Source organism: Arvicola amphibius, chromosome 14 (assembly GCF_903992535.2).
Source record: "Arvicola amphibius chromosome 14, mArvAmp1.2, whole genome shotgun sequence".
Classification (NCBI taxonomy): Eukaryota; Metazoa; Chordata; class Mammalia; order Rodentia; family Cricetidae; genus Arvicola; species Arvicola amphibius.
Window position 1 is genome coordinate 56,717,639 of NC_052060.1, and position 21,072 is coordinate 56,738,710.

At 39.8% G+C, this 21,072-nt stretch overlaps 1 protein-coding gene across 1 annotated transcript in view; it reads right to left on the reverse strand.

Moving 5' to 3' along the window:
• Window positions 1–8,077: 8,077 nt before the first annotated feature.
• Window positions 8,078–21,072, reverse strand: part of Ptgfr (prostaglandin F receptor) — a 28,073-nt gene continuing 15,078 nt past the window's right edge. Inside the window, exon 2 of the mRNA XM_038310737.1 lies at window positions 8,078–8,380. Within this exon, the coding sequence (XP_038166665.1) occupies window positions 8,078–8,380 (303 nt within the window). The remainder of the gene's footprint in view (window positions 8,381–21,072) is intronic.

The window sequence follows — 21,072 nt, forward strand, 5'->3', positions numbered from 1 at the left end:
ATGGGAAACATTTAAGACTTACTCTTAAAAGTAACCCTTATGTTTAACTGCCACAATGTTTAGGCATGTTTGTTTTGTTATTATTTAGTTTTAAGACTTCTTAATATATTGGACACAAGGACTTCACCAGATATTTGATTTGCAAATATGTTTATTACTGTGCTTTTATTTGCTGAACAATGTGCCTTACTATATGCTTTTGACATTATATCCAAACTCATTACCAAAACACAGAACAGCATGCAGGTTTCTGCGATGCCTACTTCCAAGTCTCTCAGCTTTGTATTTCCATGTATGCCTCTCACAGGCTTAGATAGTTTTTATATAGTCTGGGCTTTGTGTTGAGATTCTTTATCTCCCATATAGTGTTGAATGCCATTCATTGTCTTTCCATACGTGGTAGACATCGGTTTGACTATATGTCTGTTGCTTGCATGACATATTATATGTGGAACCCAAGAGTGCAAATACACTGTTTCTAAGGACATCCCCACTGTCCTCTGCAGATCTCCTAAGTCTGTAAGCTTTTTCTCATACTTCTTAAATAGTATACATATATATGTATATATATTAGTTACATATAAATATCTACTCATATTAGTAATATTTTATATATAAGTAACATATTTTAGTATAAATATAAATAATAAATAAATCAATATAAATAGTATATATGTTATATGATATCCAATATCACTCATAAATTTGATCTGTGTGGTTTTTGTGTCTCTTTAGAAACTTGCCAATTATGCTCGAGTAGCTTAAATTGAGTGAGCAGCCCCCTGCCCCATGCCATCCAGCGTTTATCAGTAACCTTTTATCAGTAACCTAATAGAGCACCGTTCACCCTTGTTAGCTCGTGCATCAGACTCCATCTTTCTATCTTTGCACCTGCATCTACATGCAAAGTTTAATTGCATTTTATAAGAATAATAATCTTCACTTCCAAACTGGACATTTAAATTATCCACCCAAATCTTTGTTTTATTTGCTGAGACCATATAGCTCCTAATTAACCCACCATAATATGCATGCTGTCTTCTAGTTATTTCTTCTAGCTCAGTGTTCTAGGATTTTGCTTTTTTGTTAATGAATAAAATGTAAGTTTACAGAAAGCCATATATACAGATTCACAGTTGAATTATTATTATTTTCATGGACAATATAAAACTCATGGGTTTTTTTTGCCCCGATCTGCTATTTGGTCCATCCACTGGGAAGTGGGTTGCCATTTCTCTCTGCTCTTATCCAGGAATGGAGTGCCGGTATGTAAATATGTCATAGGAAGAGATACTGGACATTTTAAGGAGAATCTAGGTGATTACCACTTTTCTCCGCAAGTCCCTTCCCATCGACTGTTTGTATAACTGCAATTGAAGCAGACCTTGGTTGAATAATGAAGGAACTGACCCAGTCCTCTGCTTCCCTTACTCTCTGCAACTATTCCCTTTTGTTTCTCAGTAGCAAACCTTGGACTAAATCTTTATTTAGACTATTCCTCTTAGTCTGTTAAGGATTTTGTACTATATTACTATAGAATGGTAGAAAAAATTAAAAAAAATAAATATTCACTTCTCGCACATCTGAGAGCTGAAAAACTGACAGTAAGCTACCCGTAAATCTGTGTCTGGTGAAGGTCTGTGTCCATATTTGAAGATAGCTATCGCCTTCATGACTCTCCACACAGAGGAGACTAGAGAAAAGCAATTCCTCTCTCGATGCTTCCTTGTTTTGTTTTTGGAGACAGGGTTTCTCTGTGTAACAGTTCTAGCCGCCCCAGAACTAGCTCTTGTAGGCCAGGCTGACCTCAAACTCACAGAGATCACTAGCCTCTGCCTCCCGAGTGCTGGGATAAAGGTGTGTGCCACCACTGCCCGGCTTTTCCCTTCTTCTATGGGTAATAAAGCCACTCTAGGGGCTCCACCCTGGTCATTCCTGTGTAACTAGTTACCACCAAAGGCCCCACTTCTGTCTTTGATCAGAATGGCGTTTGGTGTTTCAGTACCTGAATTTAGGGAAATTCCAAGGTTCAGTTTATAACACTGTGGTTGGTATTACTTAACAATATTTATTTTAAGTTTTAGTTTCCCAGAGTTTCTCTGAAAACAAACCAGTTAAGTGGGTAGTGTGCCAAATAAATTTGGTTGAAATCTCAGGTTTACAGATTATGGTGCTTTGTTTATATATTTCTGTCATAGCTGAGTAACTTAAAGTACAATGTAGAGACCAAGTTTCTGGGGTTGTCTACTCCATAGGACTGCATCAATACATAGGGATTTCAGCCATGTAGCCATCAATACCGCCCTTTGATGTCCACAAAACTATAAAGATGGAAAAACATAAACTCACTAAAAGTCCTTTGTGTCCACTCATAAACTAGAGAATATCTTGGTATTTTATTTTTCATATATTTTATGCATATTAAACATGTATTTTAATTTAAACACTGAGTTTTCTTGAGTTTTCCCTCAGCTAATATCACTGAGGTATAAAGGTAGCATAACTTTTCATTTTTTCATGTAGTGCTGTCAGACATTAATATTTTTCTCTCCAGGTTATGAGACGGTCCTTTGTGGTGAGCTTTTATTTGATGAACTTTTATTTTATTTTATTTGATAATAAATAACATTGTATTTATTAATATTTCTCACCTTCTATAGGAGACTCTGCCTCTGTCACTTCATGTGGTCCCTGAAAGCTCCCTAGACTCTATTCAGAAATGACTGTTATAGGACTCTGCATGACGTTTTCTGAAAAGCTGGCTTCGTATGACTCCCAAGATTTTGCTGCAGTTTTGTGCGAAAAGGGTAAGGAGTCCAGGTGGGCACAAGGACTCTTATACACAAAGGGATCATTTAACAGGGCACCACTGAAGGAGAACTTGGGAAAACCATTCTAAAGTTTTACAAAACCAAGTAAAAAAAGAAAAGAAAAAAGAAAAAAGAGGGGTGGAGAGGTGACTCAGTGGTTGACAGCACCGGCTGCTCTCCAGCAGAGAGGGTTCAGGTTTCAGGTTTTTAGATTAAGGTGCTATATACAGGAGCTCACAAGCATCTTCCCTCCACTCTGAGGAGATACAACACCATCTGCTGTCCTCTTCTGGACCAGGTACTCATGTGGTGTGCAGACGGACAAGCAGGCTAGACACAAATGCACATTTACAAGTATTCGAAAACATATTTTGCATAAATCTTCTCATGAAAGAATAAATGGGAACAGTACAAAGACACCAAAATTATTTTTATAAACAGATTAGCTATATGAAGTCATATGGATTTATCTTTTATAAATCCATTGTGCATACACATATAATTTACAACCATCTTGGTATTTCTTTTTATTTATCTATATATTTTACTTATCTATTAATTTTACATCCTGGCTGCAGCCTTCCCACCATTACCCTCACCTTCCAGACTCTCTCCTTCAGTCTCCCCCTCCCACCCATCCCCCAATGTCCTCCTCTTCCGTCTCCATCAAGGAAAGGGCAGGTCTCCTATGAGTATCAATAAAACATGTTATATCAAGTTCCAGTAAGCCTAAGCACCTGCCCATGTCTTAAGGCTGGGCAAGGCGACCCAGTATGAGAAGTAGGCTCCCAAAAGCCACTAAAAAAGTCACAGCAGGAGGATCAAGCTGCATAATTGTAACATATATGCAGAGCGCTAGGTCAGTCTCATGCAGGCTCCCTGGTTGTCAGCTCACTCGCTTCAAGCCTCTGTTAGTCCAGGTTAGTTGATTGTGTGGGCCTTCCCGTGGTGTCCTTGACCCCTCTGGCTCAGAGGTGACACAATTCACCAGGCCTCTCCCCAAGCTTTTAAAAGCAGTGACCAGACATTTTTTTTTCCTAATCAATTTGCTTAGAGTTGGGGAGAAAACTAGGCTAGGTATGAAACAGCCAGTATGGAAACAGTGATGAAATTTTGCATTGTTACATAGATCATTTATTTGTTCTCTGTGCATTTCATGCTGCAACATTTGGCTGGTTACCTGCATGCTCAAGTAGAAATATACCAGCGTTTCCCAAAGTGTGTTCTTCAGACTAGCATTGCCTGATACCCTCATGTGAAATCCCATTACAAAATAAATTCCTCTCCTACAAACCCAGACTTACCAAACCAGTCAATGTAACAGGTCACAGCAGTTTGTTTTAAGAAATCACACATCCCCAATTAAATATCACCAATATTTAAGACTCGGTCCCTGTGTGTCAGTTACTGTAACTGCATCTTGATGTCACCGTCTGTACTGCTGCTACAAACTGAATTGTGACCTTCCAATTGTCATATATTATAATTATTTTTGTTAGTAGGAGCTTTCTATGGTAACTGAGGTCAAAATGATAACTAGAATGGATCCTATTAAAGTGTGGCTGCAGCTGTCCTCCTCAGGAAAAACAGGGGAATAGATACTCAAAGAGGGATGATCACATGAAGACAAGGGGGAAAGACACATCTACAAGACAAGGAGACAGACCCTAACCATACACTGATCCTTCTAACCTTCCACAAACATAAGAAAAAGTTCAACTAATGTCACTAGTTCAGTGTAGCTCTTTGCTACAACAGGTCCAGCAAGCTAAATACCTCCCTGTCTCACCACAAACCATGTGATGTGAATAGCAATGTATAATGGTGGCAAATCAAGTTTGAGTTCTCTGAAGTGAGTTCAGTTGCTTACTAGACAGGAGCTACGGGCAAGGTACAAGCCTTTGTAAGGGTTATAGCACTGGCATTTGAAGCTGTTTGATATGATGGAATTCTGTAGGGTAAGATAAAAGAATCAGAAATGACACAGATGAGTGGGCGTGGAATGAGTAACTGAAGCATAAAAAGAAAATTGAAGTGCTTACCACTTAACAACAAATATCAATGGAAATTCCCCTTCAAGAGTCCCACATCTGTATGACTTCCTAAAGCCAACTAACCTTTTGCGATAAATATTAGTCCATGCTTATCAGAAAGCCATTTAAAGTTTCAAGCCAGCCAAAGCTTTTAGACAGCATGCAGTGCATATTGATGCAAGTAATAGTATATACATATCATTATCTTTTACTACAAGTGTGAATAGCACAAAACACATTTCTTCACATAACAAAGGAAGCACTCATTTCTTCTCCAATTGAAACGTGTAATGAGTTGAAGTCCAACACTATTTACAAAGTGAAAAATTCTTCTGATAACCGGATAAAGAATTAAGAAAATGTACAATCCCAGTTTTTATATTCTGATCTGAGAAAGCAGTTCATAAGCAGGCAACCCAGCATTTCCATAAAATCTCATTATATATATTAGTGAGTACCCTTATTTAGCTCCTAACCTCACATTCAGCACAAAAACAAGGCAGAATGAACTTTTAAGACTGAAAATGAGAAAATAAAACTATTTGCTGCATAACAGATATTCATTTATGTGTGAGTTGGTATCTAGGAATTTCCTGCTTCATAGACAATTAAAAGGTACATTCTGTCTTTAGAATATTTCTGTCACCTCATTAAGCCCACTAGCAAGTAGCATGTTTTCTGTCAGTACCCACAACTAATTCAATTCAGTATGCTCTCTTGGAAAAACGTGATATGCCTTTTATCCCATTTTCATTAAATAATTACAAAGACTCCAAAAAGTCAGACATGTTTAGTGCTTGTTTGCCTGCAAGAATGTAATTCTCCAGAAACCAATGTTTGGATAGTGTGTGAAGGTATATGTACAGTAGGTGACTTCATGAGACAGATTATAAATGTCAAAGCAGAGCTTACACACACACATCTGTGAGCTTGTTGGAAACATTTCTACTATTTATTATATGAATAAGAACAAACTCGGGAGTTACCAGTGAATGCTCCCCTCCATTGCTCACTACCCAATACACTGTGTGGTAGGTCAGCTCTATACAACAGCAACAAACAGAATTTTGGAGACAGGTATACATTAAACTTCTTTCCAATTTTTTTTTATATTTACACTGTGTGTTTAGCCTCATCTTAAGATCAGTTAAATTGCCCAAAAAGTAGGCTTAGAGAGTATGGATAAATTATCCAAAATATGTAGAGAATAACTCCTTTGTCACTTCCCGGAGCCTTGCCTCCACCACACGATGATGTCACAGGATGGTCTCATTGCAGATGCACATGGCCAGGGTGACAGCATAGCCATGAAAAGAGCTCCCAGAGAAGGGACCCGGGGCCTCAGAGCAAGTTTCTTCTCTGTGTCTTTCCCCAGCTGAAATGCACGGACATACGCGTTGCAGAGTTTTACCAACTATGACGAGGACAGATGGAGATTAGCTTCTTCATGTTTTAGTTTATAGGATGCCAATACCTTATTGCTATCGGAAATAAATATCGGTTCTGAAAATAAGTGAACCATCCAGAAGTTTTTCCAAGCTGTAAGTGCTGTTGAAATTCAACATGATAACATTTATGTAATGTAACAGCAATCACAAAAAATTGTAATGGTTTTTTACAATCATATGCATTATATATACATGTGCACATATAATACATAGACACACAAATTCATACACATAATACATGTATACTTGAACACATATACATACATGTATACATATGTACACCACAATAACCAACACATACTTGTCAGCTAAAGTATAAATTGGGCACAACCTTTTACAATATCAGGTCCAATTTACACAAGGACATTGTTGTCTATTATCTGACATATTCTCTACATGACAATCAATTGTATTGTTGATGTCTTATTGTCTTTAAGTTAAGATTGTTGCATAATTACAGTATGTATTCCCGTAAATTCACTGCAAATAATTTCCTTTATGTCTTCACCAAGGCTATTTGCTGATTTTCTTTGAATTTACTCATGAGAATTTACCAAAATCAGTAATCGTATCTATTGTAAACTATCAATCAAAAGCAGAAATTTATAAAGATACTAATTTAATTTTATCAAATTCTCAGAATTTCTAGAATCCGAAATCATGTTTACAGATTAAAAGCAAGTTTTAGAGGCTGGAAATAAGCCAAGAAGTGTGAATTATGAGTGGGAAACTTGGGGAGAGAGTCTTGTCCCTTGGTCTCTGGCTAACTATAACAATAGGTCCCCAGCTCTGGCTAATCTCAGATCCTTCCCCTCCACACTGATAACACGGGGGTGGGAGGTTTGAAGATGTGGTCCAGCAGATACAGTGAAACCGCTGTCAGTAGAACTTCCCTACGCCTGTGTTTGTAAAGCAGAAACACACTAGCTGCAGACAGACTTTGTTTGATTGGTTTTCTTTTATTCTCTGACACAGAAATGACAGCTCAGATAAAGCAATATTTGCCCTGCTTTTGGCATGTACCACTGGGATCTAGATGGTTTACAGAGCCCACGATAAGGCTTAGTGGGTGTGCTACCAGGAGCTGAATCTGTGCTAAGATAAAGCCTGAGTTTCTCTACGATTTTCAGAGGAAAAGGAGATCACTTAAACACTGATAATCAATTACTTTATAGAAAAAAATTCTTCAAATAATTATTGGCCTTCATAAAAACCAGCGCAAGCAAGGACACGTGTCAGCTGTGACAAAAACGGCCATGCTCACCAGCCTCACGAGGTCAGGCTGACCCAGCGGATGTAGTGGTCCTCACAAGCCACTGTGCGTCCCACGTGTCATGGTCGCGCAGACATTGACCGAGGGCATGTGGACTGGTAAACCGACAAGAACCCCACACACAAACAACCGAGTCTCTTTTCATTTTGAGCCTAGTCTATAAGTCAATGATATGACCATTTCATGGTGTAGGTAGCATTAAGGTATCTTGGAAAATAGGTCAAGTTCATTGGCACTGGGCTTCAACAGACTTACTTATTCCAAAAACACAAGTCACACAACTAAACTCAAAAGTTGCGTTCTACTCAACTCCACCGCGTTGTAACCGGCTACCTCCTGCGGACAAAAACAAATGAAAGTGCACAACCATGCAGCAGCCCGTATAACAAAACCCAGAAGCTGCGCCCATCCAGTGGACTCCCGAACTACACACGGTGGTCCAAACGTTCCAGTTAGGCTGTAGATCTGATCGACTGAGATGATTCCAAAACTCCCCCCAATTTCCTTCTAACCCTACAGTCCTACTTCACTAGATGCTTGCTGACTCTCCTTCTCTGCCGCTGGAGACTCAGAAATAGCGGCGACCTTTAAGGAATTCTTGATGGAGCTGAGCTCCCAGATGTGCAAACTGATGATGTGCACGCCGCAGCAATGACTGGCAAGCTTATACAAGTTCTTAAGGACGGCCTTCCGCAGCAGAATATAGACCCAGGGATCTAAGATCTGATTCCATGTTGCCATCCGGAGAGCAAAGAGTGTCGTTTCACAGGTCACCGGGGAATTGTTTCCATTTATTGCAATGTTGGCCATTGTTACCTAGAAAATAAGCAGAACAGGGAAAGCTGTTGATCACAGACATTTCTTCAGTCCTATAGCCTTGACTACAGATGTGACATGACCTTTGTACCACATCCCACAAAGTGCTGCTATTTTGAAAAATACTGGGGAAATATGGTGTAAATTGTGCATGCAATTTTAATTCAAATTGACGTGAACACTACAGAAATGATATTCCACTGTATAAAACAGACTTATGGGGGAACAAATATTGATATCAGCAACTAGCCTTATACTTCTGGGAATACGGATTTTAAATAAATACACATTTGCTTATTCAATAGAAAATGAAAGTATAGTTAAACAAATAAATTATACATAAGTTTTTAAAACAATGAACTTTGCTGGACACTGTAATACTGGTATTCTAAGGATCATGAGTTCATGGCCAGTCTGAGTTGCATAGAGAGTCTCTGTCTCAAAAAGAAAATAAAAAAGAACTCTAGAATCTCCCTTCAGTAGCTACAATATTACCAGCCTCTTCTCCTGATACCAACAACCCTAATTTCTTCATCTCCCATCTTTACTCAGCATACATTCCCAGGAGTCTGCATGGAACTTTCCAAAGGCTTTGTAGAAATGACTCCCTACATCAATGGTGGCTTAGCCATACAATGTCTATTTTGGTATCCTGTGTCCATTTCTCGTATACATTGTTGTAAGGATCATTTGTGAGACTGGTTATCACCCTATATTAAAATAAGACAAACCACCAAGTCTAGCTTTGACTACCACACACAAAGTAACAAATAAGAGAATATTGAAAATATCCTGTCTATGAAAATGGATAATAAATAAGTTAATAGAAGATAATTCAGAAAAAATATAAATGCATTTGGTCCATTGTGCCATCTAGATTATGAGAGTCTATAGCAAACCTGAACATTCTAAATGAAAAAAATATCAAGACTGTTGTAGGAAAGAGGGATCTTTGTTCACATGGATGGCATCAGTGACTGGAGGGTGGGACCCTTCAACCAAACCTTCATTGTCCTTACAGCACACTCCACAGTGGCTGCTGCATGATGCACCCAAAACTTGACCCTTACAACTCACATCACAGGGACAAAACCTCTGCTCTCACTGCTTGGGAGGCCTCACTGGTCCCAGGGGTGTAGCACCCTTCTGGGCATCAGCTCAAATTGCTTTTCTTTTAAAATACTGCCATATTTTTCTGGTCACTAATTCCTACCCATTCTACAACCTCCACCTAAGAATAGTCTCACCTCTCATTCATCATCCCATCAAAATGAATTTGGAGCTGAGGTAGTTCTGGTTCCTATCCATGGCTACTTAGCCACTCCCAACACATGCCAAGCCTGAACTGGTCTATGCATCTTTGAGTTCTTTTTATTTTTGTTACCAAGTACAAAGTCGACACTTAAAATGTATTTCATAAACTCATTCACGTTTTTATTCCTCGAGGCTGTGCCTCACAGACCGACTGATCACCTGAAAAACCTCGGCCCAGTCCTCACAAAGGCCTAGTATTTTGAGCCGTCAAAATTTTGTAGTGGGGATTCCAGGGTGGTTTGATATCCCTCAAAAGAAACAGGATCTTCATCCCAAGCAGATCCTTTGGGAAACAGCTTCCTTTCCCGGAAAATAATGGATCCAGCTGCAGACCTAAATTGCTGCAACCAACGAAATGAAAAGTATACGCTGCAGAGAGCACCTGGATCAGATGCAGCCTCCGTTACTGCTTCCCCTCACCATGCAATATGACAGAAGAAACCTACCTAGAGGGGTTTCAGTCCTCACAGAAAAGGGCCAAGACTGGATGGGCAATTGGAATGAAGTATTTCCACTTTGCTTTTTGTCCTCACTCATCAAATACCCATTTACCTCCTTCGGGCCAGGCATTGAACACAGGGCATTTACCTCCTTCGGGCCAGGCATTGAACACAGGCTGTGTAAGTTGGGACGTATAACGTCTCTAAGCGGAGAGACCAACATGATGCAGTTATAATACTGCATGTAGCTGGGAGGTGGTGGCGCACGCCTCTAATCCCAGCACTCAGGAGGCAGAGGCAGGCAGATCTCAGTGAGTTCAAGGCCAGCTTGGTCTAGAGTGAGTTTCAGGACAGCCAGAACTGTTACACAGAGAAACCCTGTCTCAAAAACAAGCAAACAAATAAAAATGCTGCGTGTAGCACAGTAAAGGCAGGGAAGTTGCTACAAGGAGGGCTATTTATAAACACGAGCATGAAAATACATTTGTATATGGAATGTTGTACTCCATTAGCACATCGGTTGTTCCAGCTTAATTAATTTAAAGCACTGGAGCTGCAGCTGAGTGGTTAGACACTTGCAGAGCAAGCATGAGATCCTGGATTTGACCAGCGCACATGAGAACAAAAATGCCGCTATTGTTTGAGCAGTTCTGAACTTCGCATCCTTCAGATGTAGAATTGATTTTTCCCTGGCACAACATTTTTTAAATGATTTAAGTGAATATATAATCAAATCATTTCCTGGAGAAATGCCCTATTCTTAGATACCAAGGCCTTTGCGGAATGGTCACAAGAGTGCTTTCCATATGAATGACATTTGTGAAAATTACATAGAGTTCTCATCTAGTCACTGAAGCAGATTAGGCAGGCTAGTTTTATGTCAACTTGACACAAGCTAGCATCATCTGAGAGCAGGGAATGTCAGCTGAGAAATTCACTTCATATGATCTGACTGTAGCATGCATATAGAGCATTTTCCTAGTGATTGATGGGGCAGGGCCTGCCCATTGTGGGTGGTGCCATCCCTGGGCTGGTGGTCCTGGGTTTATAGGAAAGCAGACTGAGCAAGCCGTGGGAAGCAAGCCAATAAGTAGCACCCCTCTGTGACCTCTGCATCAGCTCTTACCACTGGGTCCTCTCCTCTGAATTCCTGCCCTGAGTTCCTTTGGTGACAAAGTGTTACATGGAAAAGTAAGTGAAATAAACCTTTTCCTCCCTGTGTTGCTTTTGGTCATGGAGAAAATATAACTAAGACCGGAGTTTTCACCAGGCTTGACTTCACGTCATAGTTTATCTTAACCTAGGCAGATCATTCTTTCTCCATCAGCTTTAGAGAAGGCTTCTCAGTCCTCCAACAAATCTCTTGGGTATAAAGAAGCACAACCCACTGGTTGTCAAACTATCATCCTTCATAACGTTGTCACCTGAGGGCAATCTTCACATTTTATTCATAAGTACAGAATGCTGATTATGAAAATTCAATGAGAACTCAGTTTCACATATAATAAAAGAAACTCTTTTCAGTATGATGTGGGATTCCCCTATGTATGCTGTGAATATGTTTTATTACCATTTGTTAATAAAGAAGCTGCTTTGGGCCTATAGCAGGGTACAATATAGCCAGGCAGGAAATCTGGTATGTGGAGTCAAGGAGACACCATGTAGTTGCCAAAGGAGAAAGGCATCTGCTGGAGTCTGCCTGAATCTTGCTGGCAGGCCATGACCTCATGGTGATGTACAGATTAATAGGATTGGGTTAACTCAAGATATAAGAGCTAGCCAATAAGAAGCCTGAGCTAATAGGCCAAGCAGTGTTATAAGTAATACAGTTTCTGGGTGATTATTTTGGGCCTGAGCAATGGGGAAATGAACAAGTGGCCTCCATCCACATCAGTACTTTGTGGGGGGAATGTACTGAGGCTCTTAGTGTTTAGAAATTGATGTTTACAAGCTATTTGGGGATTAAATACATTTGAGGTGATTTAGCTCTGCAGATTGATCCTGTTCTTGCAAATGGAATCTTTAAAAAGGGGAGTTGCATTGCACACTTAACAACCTCTGTACATGAAATTAGGGGCCAGACTCTGCTACACACTGAGTTCAAGGCCAGTCTAGGCAACATACTGAGACTCTGACTCAAAAAAGTAAAATAATTGTGACAAGAACCTGCAGAGGAATAATTCTTACTTCTATGCAGTTCCAGAAAAATAGACATATGAATTAATATAAATTATAGGAATGTATATTATATATATTTAAAAATACAAAATGAAAATTACAGACTCTGGGAGACTAAATGTTTTTGTACATTTTGTCATTGTTGTTGTTTGTTTGTCAAGACAGGATTTCTTTATGTAGCTTTGGAGCCTGTCCTAGAACTAGCTCTGTAGACTAGGCTGGACTCAAACTCACAGAGATCCATCTGCCTCTACCTCCTGAGTGCTAGGATTAAAGGCGTACGCCACCACTGCCTGGCAATAAATGTTTTTGAGTATGAAGATTTTTCCCTGACTAAATTATATAATTTCCATATCTCAATCATTTATTTGTTGAAAATCCTTAAATTAAGATTTTACATTTGATGGATGATTCTGAGACAAGACAGAAAGAGTATAACAGGACAAAAAAGGATAAAGGGTGTGTGTGAGTGAGAGTGTGTGTGTGTGTGTGTGTGTGTGCGCACGCATGCGCACGTGTGTGCGTTTGTGTATGTGTTTGTATGTTCATGTACAAGTGCGCATATGTGGGAAAGAAACCAGAAAGCAGCCTCCAGTATCCTCCCTCAAGAACAATCCATATTTTTTTGAAACTAGGCTTCTCTCACTAAAATGAAGATTGCCAAGTAGTCTAGGCTAGCTCCCCAAGGAGATCCAGGATCTACTTCTTTCTGCCTCCCCAGTGCTAGAATTACAAACACATAGCACCACAGGTCTTAGGTCCCAGACTGGCAAGGCAAGCATTTTCCTGACTGGTGGTAAGTTACAATTACTAACAAGGTGAAAAGCCAGCAGCAATACACACTTCAGCTCAGCTCTTCATGGTGCCTACTTGCATCTACGGAAACTTCTGTAAATACTGGTTTCCAGGTATGAAAGAAGCAGCATCATTCTTATTTTAAGATGTTCACCCCCAGACGTGAAGACGTTAACTTGTTGGAGGCTACCCAACTAAAATATGATGGAAGGACTGGAAAGGTGGCTCAGCATTTCAGGGTGCTATTAAACCCACAGTTAATATAAAAATCTGTTTATATTCTAAATATAGACACAGGCATTTTCATCCTAACCAAGAAGTGTTTATCTTTTATGGCACAACCAGAGAGATCACAAGCATCATGTGTATGAATTATGATGAAAATGACGAGCTGGAAGCTGGTCACAGGACTAGAAAGACTTCATTTCATGAGCAAATCTTACTGTATTTGACTGTTTACAACATGCCTTGTATAGCAAAAGCAGACGGTACCAATAAGGTGTTTTGGTAAGCCATCTGTCCTGAAACACAGAATGTTTTTCCAGAGAGAAATTTCCAATTGCCCCAGTGGTTTGTTATTGCAGTAGTTTGAAAAGATTGCCCAAAGCATTTCTAAGCTTTAATACAATCATTTGTCGTTTGATGGGCACTCTTAATGAAATGGGTGTCTCATTAAAAATAAAAAGACAGTCATAAATTTTAGAGAAATGAAGGATTTCAAAAAGCCGTCCCAAGCTCAGAGACCACATGTGCCCTCCACAACTCTCTGGGTAATTTTATATTCTCTTTCCAGACAAGGAAATGGAACAGTGCATTGCACAGCTGGAAGGAGCTGGGCCAGAATGAGACATGAGGACTGCTTGACTCTAAAGCAGATCTGAAGTATAGTGAAAAACAAAATACATACAAGCTTCTGTCCAGGAAGTGGCCCTTGCTGATCAGTCAGCCAGACTAATTTAAATAATTTTAGTTATGATTTTTTTTGTCCATTTACTTAATGAGTAACTATGATAAGACAATATAAGTTATTGGTGTTTAGCATCTGAACTAAGCCATTTAGGGTCATATAGTTATGCTTTAGTTTGGTCTTTGGTTATTTCTCATTTTTTTCCACAAGGTATTGGGTAGCCAAGGATGTCCTCAAACTTACCATGTCGCTGAAACTGGCCTCAAATTCTTTTTGTGTCCACCTCTTGCTTCTTCTGCCCAAATGCTGAGATTTCAGGAATGTTACCATGCACTACTACAGCTGTGCTTTTAATTTTCTTCAGAGGAGAGTGGCAAGCTGAAATCCCTCTTCTTTGAGGGTCATAACTCTCAAAGATAGATACTAATGTTTTCTAGATTACTACTTGTTGACTTGAAACTTTGATAAAATTTGCCTTTGCCTATGTAATTTTCAGCACTTTGAATACCCGTCCTATCTATCTATGTATAGATATAGATAGATGTCTAAATTTATATATGTATAAAGTACATATAGTCTAAAATACTTGGTTATGGAATGCTACACTTAGTCTATTTCCTTGAAATATCTAAGTCCACAGTGGTTACAGTATAGACATGGGTCAGAGGTCTCAATCCATGGTCATTAGGTACCAAGACTTCTGATAGCAAACCAGAGAAAACTGTTCACCTAATGACATCTAGGAGCAAGGGGTAACAGGACAGGGATTAGAGTCTCAAAGATACACCTACAATTATCTAACATCCTTCCACTAGACACCATCCCCCAATGTTTTTACCATGGACCTGAGCTTCAACAAACAGGCCTTTAGTGTACATTAAGATCCAAATTATAGCAATGCTTTCCAAGAAATCTGTAAAGATGTCATTGGGGGCTAAGAAAATGGCTTGGTGGGGAAAAGCACTGTTGTTCAGCAACTATGAATACGTGAGTTCAAATCTGAGTATACTCCCAAAAATCTGGGCATATTTCTAACTGTAGCATGGGTTGGGGCAGAGAGAGGTGGATCCCGAAGGCTCACAAGCTAACCAGCCTAGTGGAAACAGCAGGTGGTTCAGTGAGAGACCCTACCTCTAGGCAACAGTGTGGAGAGGAGCAGAGGCGCACACTCCGTGCTACTTTACAGAGGATGGAAGAGCAAACAGCATCAGAAGACTTCAGCTGTCCGGATTTGGACTGCAGAGTCCTGGTGGCACCCAGCAGAGGGCAATGGCAGCTGTCTACGTAGGAGCAAGGGGTTGAGTACATCTCAAACCAGATGCAGAGAGAGGGCAAGCAGCCGGAGTCGGACTTCTGAACACTCCTTTCACAGGAACTAACAAGGCATTCCATAAAAACTAGCTTCCCAAAGGAACGCCTCCAGTAACATAAAGACTTCCCATAAGGCCTCTCCCGCTAACATGCACACCTGAGGACAAAGCCTTCACCGGCAGGCCTTTGTCCAGAGCAAAGAGAGCACTCAATATCCAAATCATAAAAATTAGTACCTTAAAAAAATCAAAGACACTTCTCCATACTCTATACCAGCAACACTAACGCTATCCTACAATAAAAACAAAATCCCACTTAAAATACCACTTACACTAGTAATAATCTAGATATCTAATTAAGGGACAATATCTTTTAAGAGTATCTTTTATTTGTGTCTATGAGTATCTGTGTGTCTGTATGTGTGTATGCACACATGCATTTGGTACCTGTGGTGGCAAAAAGAGGACATCAGATCTCCTGGAGCTGGAGCTACAGGCAGGTATGAGCTGGCCCATATGGGTGCTAGGAACCAAACTTCTGTCCTCTGCAAGACGAGCAAGCATGCTTAAGAGCAGTGAATTGCTGAGCCACCTCTCCAGTCCCAACAATGACAACAAATTCTAATTTCCAAATGTCTGATGTGGTCCTGATGGGCACACATCAGTCATTCTGTCCATCACAACATGCCCCATCAGTGGTCCTAGTTCAAGGATGCTGAATATCAGCACAAATAAGTTCAAATGAGACAAGTAATAAACTGGCTGCTGAACTCTATGGAGAGGAAACAGACGGAGGGGAGCATTGCACTCCATAGTTTAACCAAATCTTACGTTTTCCTCCTTGAAGCAACCGGAGAGATTAATGCTAAGCTTCTCCCTTTATGAAGAATTTCTGGAGTTTAGATATGGGGAAATGTCTGCTAACATGTTGGCCCGGTAAGCATGAAAACCTAATTTGATTCCCAGAACTCTCATAGAAACCCTGGGAATGGTCGCCCACAGTGGCACACCCAGCACTTGGGAGGAATAGGTGAGTTATTGGGCTTGCTGCCTAGCCAGCCTATAAAAGAGAGATTTTATCTTACAAAAAAAAAAAAAAAAAAAAAAAAAAAAAAAAAAAAACCCAAGGTGGATGGAATCTGAGGAATGACATCTGAGTTGACTTCTGACCTCCACAAACAGGTGTGTACATGTACACATGCACCCACATACATGTGGACACACATATATAAACATACACAACACATACACACACTTTTTTAAAGAAAAAGTAATTTTTCCCATCTAAGGTTTTTCCTATAGTCAGGGAAAACAGCACAACTATGGCACAAAGGTTAAGACAACTCAGAGATTGCAGAGAACAAAAAGGGATAACACAGAATAAAGAACAGGTCTACAGCTCTGGAGGAGGGGATTAAGAAAGGCAGTTAGCCTATATGGCCAGCACCCAACCAGCAGGATGGCCCTCCTATCCTGCCTAAGGGTACAGGGTCAAAACCACAGCTTAGATGCTTCCCTATGTACAAGCTCGGACTTCTTCCAAACACATGCGCCCTGGAAACCTTGCCCTTACCTGACTTCTGACTGGGAAATGACGGAGTTAAAAGGCTCTCCTGGAAGTTCACACTAGGGCCCCAAGGAGCAATCAAAAGACAGTGCCAAAGCCCCAACATCTTTCTCCAGAACCTTGACACCGTTTACCACAGTTAAGCTGTGTAAATAAACATGAAAAAACAGTTTTCAGTTCCAAATTGTTCTTAAATTGTGAAGACATTCAAGAAAGACAACAGAGATACCTTTGTGTGTATTTTATAACTGTTTCCAAATCGAAAGCAGTGTCAGCAATCAGTATCCCTCATTCTCCTGCCGCTCCGGAACACTAAGTCTCTTCCTCTGGAGAAATCAATAAGTGTCAGAAAGTTTCTTTCTTGCATGACTGTGTGAAGCTGAACCTCAAATTCTACCAGCCTTTTTCCGTTATATTATTTCTGCTACTTTTTTCTATCAAGTTGCCAGGCCTTATGGTATTATTTATAACACCAGAAAGCCAAGCCCTTGTTCTGCAGTTATGTGAAAGATATTGTATTCTTGAGAGGTTTTGCAAGTAATGCCACAAAAACGGCCTCACTTAAAACAATATGGTTTCTCTAGAAACACGAAAGAGAAAATAAAAAGAGCCAACGCCTTGGATTCCAGTCAACTAATACGGATGATGAAGTGGATTGGCATTCAGATTTCCCCGACGGGGTTAACTATGTCTAGTTTGAGATACAAAATCCCTCTAATCCTGAACCCCAGAAGTCTAAACTCCCAAAAGGTAATGGAGTCTAGTTGGCACCTTAGAGAAGATTTGATTTTATTAAGCATGCTCATATTAAAAAAAAAAAAAAAAGAAAAAGAAAAGAAAAGAAAAACTGGGATACAGCATGAACTTCTAATGGCATTTGCTACAGATGTGGAAAGAAATGTATGAGGAGAAGACAGGGCCATTTAGCCCGTGCAAGAAAAAAAAGTTCATGAATTAACAATAAAACTCAAAAGGTCCTTCTCAAAGAGAACACAGGTAAGAACTCATTTCACAAAACAGAGGCTAAATGAGCCCAATTTCAAAGGTTATGGCCAAGAACACAGTATTGACTTCCTATGAATGAAGTTTCCTCTGAAAATGAGTTCCCTGAAAGGCCATGGGTCTTCTGTAATAGAGTTAGTCCTGCCCATACCTCCACAAATGAGCTACGCATTCCTTTGAAGTTAAGATCTTATTTTAATCATGTTTATATGTCCATGTAACATATGTGAAAATGTCAGCGGGAGGTATTTGGTCACTGCCTTTTAACTACCACAGAATTTTACTAGAGAATAAAGTACAACCAGGGCCATAATAGTATTGAGGAGTAGGTAGTAGCTTAATTTATTAGATGCTTAGCTGGATAATATGTGAAAACACATATGGTCCATAATCCATCTTTATCCAAAGTGAATTTCACAAAGACTCTTAATAATTTGTTAAGGGACATGGTTAATATGCTCACAGCTGGGGGTAAGCAGCATACGTTAAGCTATAGGAACTGACTTCATGGATGTGGAGGTTGAAACATGGGCCAAGGAGACTCACTTCATACCCCCACTGAGATGGACTGAGTGTATTCATAGGCTTGGAGTCAGCAGTGACTGAGAGGCTCAGTGACAGAAATCACATAGTTGAGGTCTCTGCACTTAGTGTCTGACAAATGTTTGGTGGGGAAATGCAAGACCAAAGTAGGAAAAGCAGAGTTTCTTGTTTCTCTGGAAATGAATACAAGCCTTTCCTCCCCGGTGCAGAAGCTGGAATGAAGTGCTCTGAAACCATACAGACCTCAGGACAGAATTTGCTGAGGCTAATTGTGATAGCACCATCTTTCTTTTTCTCTTGAGAAACATTTGCTTCTTTCTGGAACTCATTAAAATAGTGTAAGGTCTTCTTAAAAAAAATCTTCAGTGTCATCCAGAGCTGTGCTCTTTTAGACATGCACTGTCTGTGCCATCTGATCTAAAACATCCCTATACCAACCCCAACTTAGCGTAACCATAATTTGAAAACCTTCCTGATAATTAGTGTGCTAACCTATTCCCTGTCCCTATCGACACTAACCTTCACACTCTGTGACCAACACCCACATAAGAGCCTACCCTTCACAGGCAAGAGATACTGACCACCTCACAACATAGCCTTAGCTTGAACAAACACTGACAAATGAATGCATTGAGGAAATATTTAGGAAATAAATGAGTGGATATTTGTAAGCATTAAATTTATGTATGTGTTTCCATTGGCTTACTTTAAAAAATGGTAAATTTTCATTAAGGCCATACCTTTGGATCCACTCAAAAAGTCAAGAGCTTAGAGCTGGAGAGATGACTCAGCAACTAAGAGTAAGTACTGACTTTGCAAATTCAATTCCCAGAACCCATATCGGGTGGTTCATAACTGTCTGTACCTCTAGCTTCAGGAGATCCGGCTTCTGATCTACAAGGGACACTGTACTCGTGTGCATGTAGACACACATACATGCATGCATGTGCACACATACACACACAGGATAGGGGTGTGAAAGCGTGAGAACCTGAGCTCAGATACCAGAACTCACATAAGAAGCTAGGTGCTGCCATGAATGCCTATAAACCCAGCACTTCAGAAGAGGGACACAGGAGCATCCCTGGGGCCCAACCACCATCCGGGTTCCAGATTCAGTGAGAGATCCTACCTCAAGGGAACAAGGTGAAGACAGTGCAGCCTCCCAACTCTGGCTTCCCCATGCACAGGTATGGATATGCATAGAAGACATACACACACACAAAGAACTATGGTGTTCTCCCAGTACAGACATGTCTGGGTATGAATGCAAGCAGTGGTGCGCTGATTCTAAAGCCATCAGATGTTCAAGACACTTGGGCCAATAAGCACTCTATTCGAAGTGAGATGAACACAACAAGAGAAAGGTTTGCTTTGTTTTAACCAAAATGCTACACCAAGCTCCTCGCAGCTTCCTTTGGTTTTCATCAAAGTCTGACAGGTCTTGGTCTGCCATGAACACAGTCAAGGGTGACCTCTGGGTGACTGTGAACACATGTGAGTGACCTGTGACCTCTGGGTGATTATGAACACATGGCAGGGACTTATGACCTCTATGTGGAGTTTTAAGATTCCTATTACAGGGGTAAAGATGTTTCTCAAAGACCAAAATACTCCTTACAAAATTAAGAGTGATTTTAATATCCATTGCCAACTAACAGGACTGCCTATTTTTAAATTTGGAAATTTTAGGTTTTCTCAGGTAAATTAAGAGGTTAGTTTAGATCAAGGAGGGAAAAATAAGAGACTAGGAAATGTCGTGGTCTATAAAGGAGAAGAGAATAATTACCTTTAAAATTATTTTAAGTGCTAATTTTAGCAGATTTGTTCCAATAACCCTTTAGTCAGACCTATATTATCATAACAATAGAATGAAAAATGAATACTCTTTTTAGTCACATTATTTTTCTCCACAAATCACGGTCAAATCAAAGTTTTTAATTTGCCTTGTGTCAGAACACCTTCAGCCTTATGTCTGGGGATATTTTATTTTTAACTAAAATTTCAGATATATTGAGTGACTAGTTGTGTTGGATAATATCTTACAGTGTTAAATGCAGACCTTGTAAGTTGTTACATCCTTTGGGTTAAGCCCTCCAAATACTTGCTAATGCCCTCTCTGTGTGAGGACAAGTACTGAAGAACACCGTGGGATTCAATAGGTTGGCATCTATAAGGTACACAGTAGGAGATAGTCATGCAGGGTGTTTCTTAATACATTCATTAATTCTGAATTCTTAGAACAAAACTTCTAAGCAAGAACTTTACAAACAAAACAATCACCACAATGACAGTTAATTTATTTCAAAAATGTTATAACATTCTTCAAAAATTATTTTTCAAGCAAAACCCTTATATGACATCCTGGACACTTACTAACCATTGCCATAAGGATATTATTTCCTTCGTGAATTTTTATTTCTGATTAAAGGATTTTAAAGGACGAGCTGTGTTTTCCTTGGGCCTTTCCAAACCACGTACAGGCACCGAAGGAAGCAAAGTAGAAACAGATGATGTTGGCTTGTCACCAAGGAGTTTCCACTAACTTGAGAAACAGCCAGTCACCAAACAAACACACTAGGAACAGATCAAATTCAATCTGTTCCATCCAATGTGAGATCAATGTAAGCTAGAAT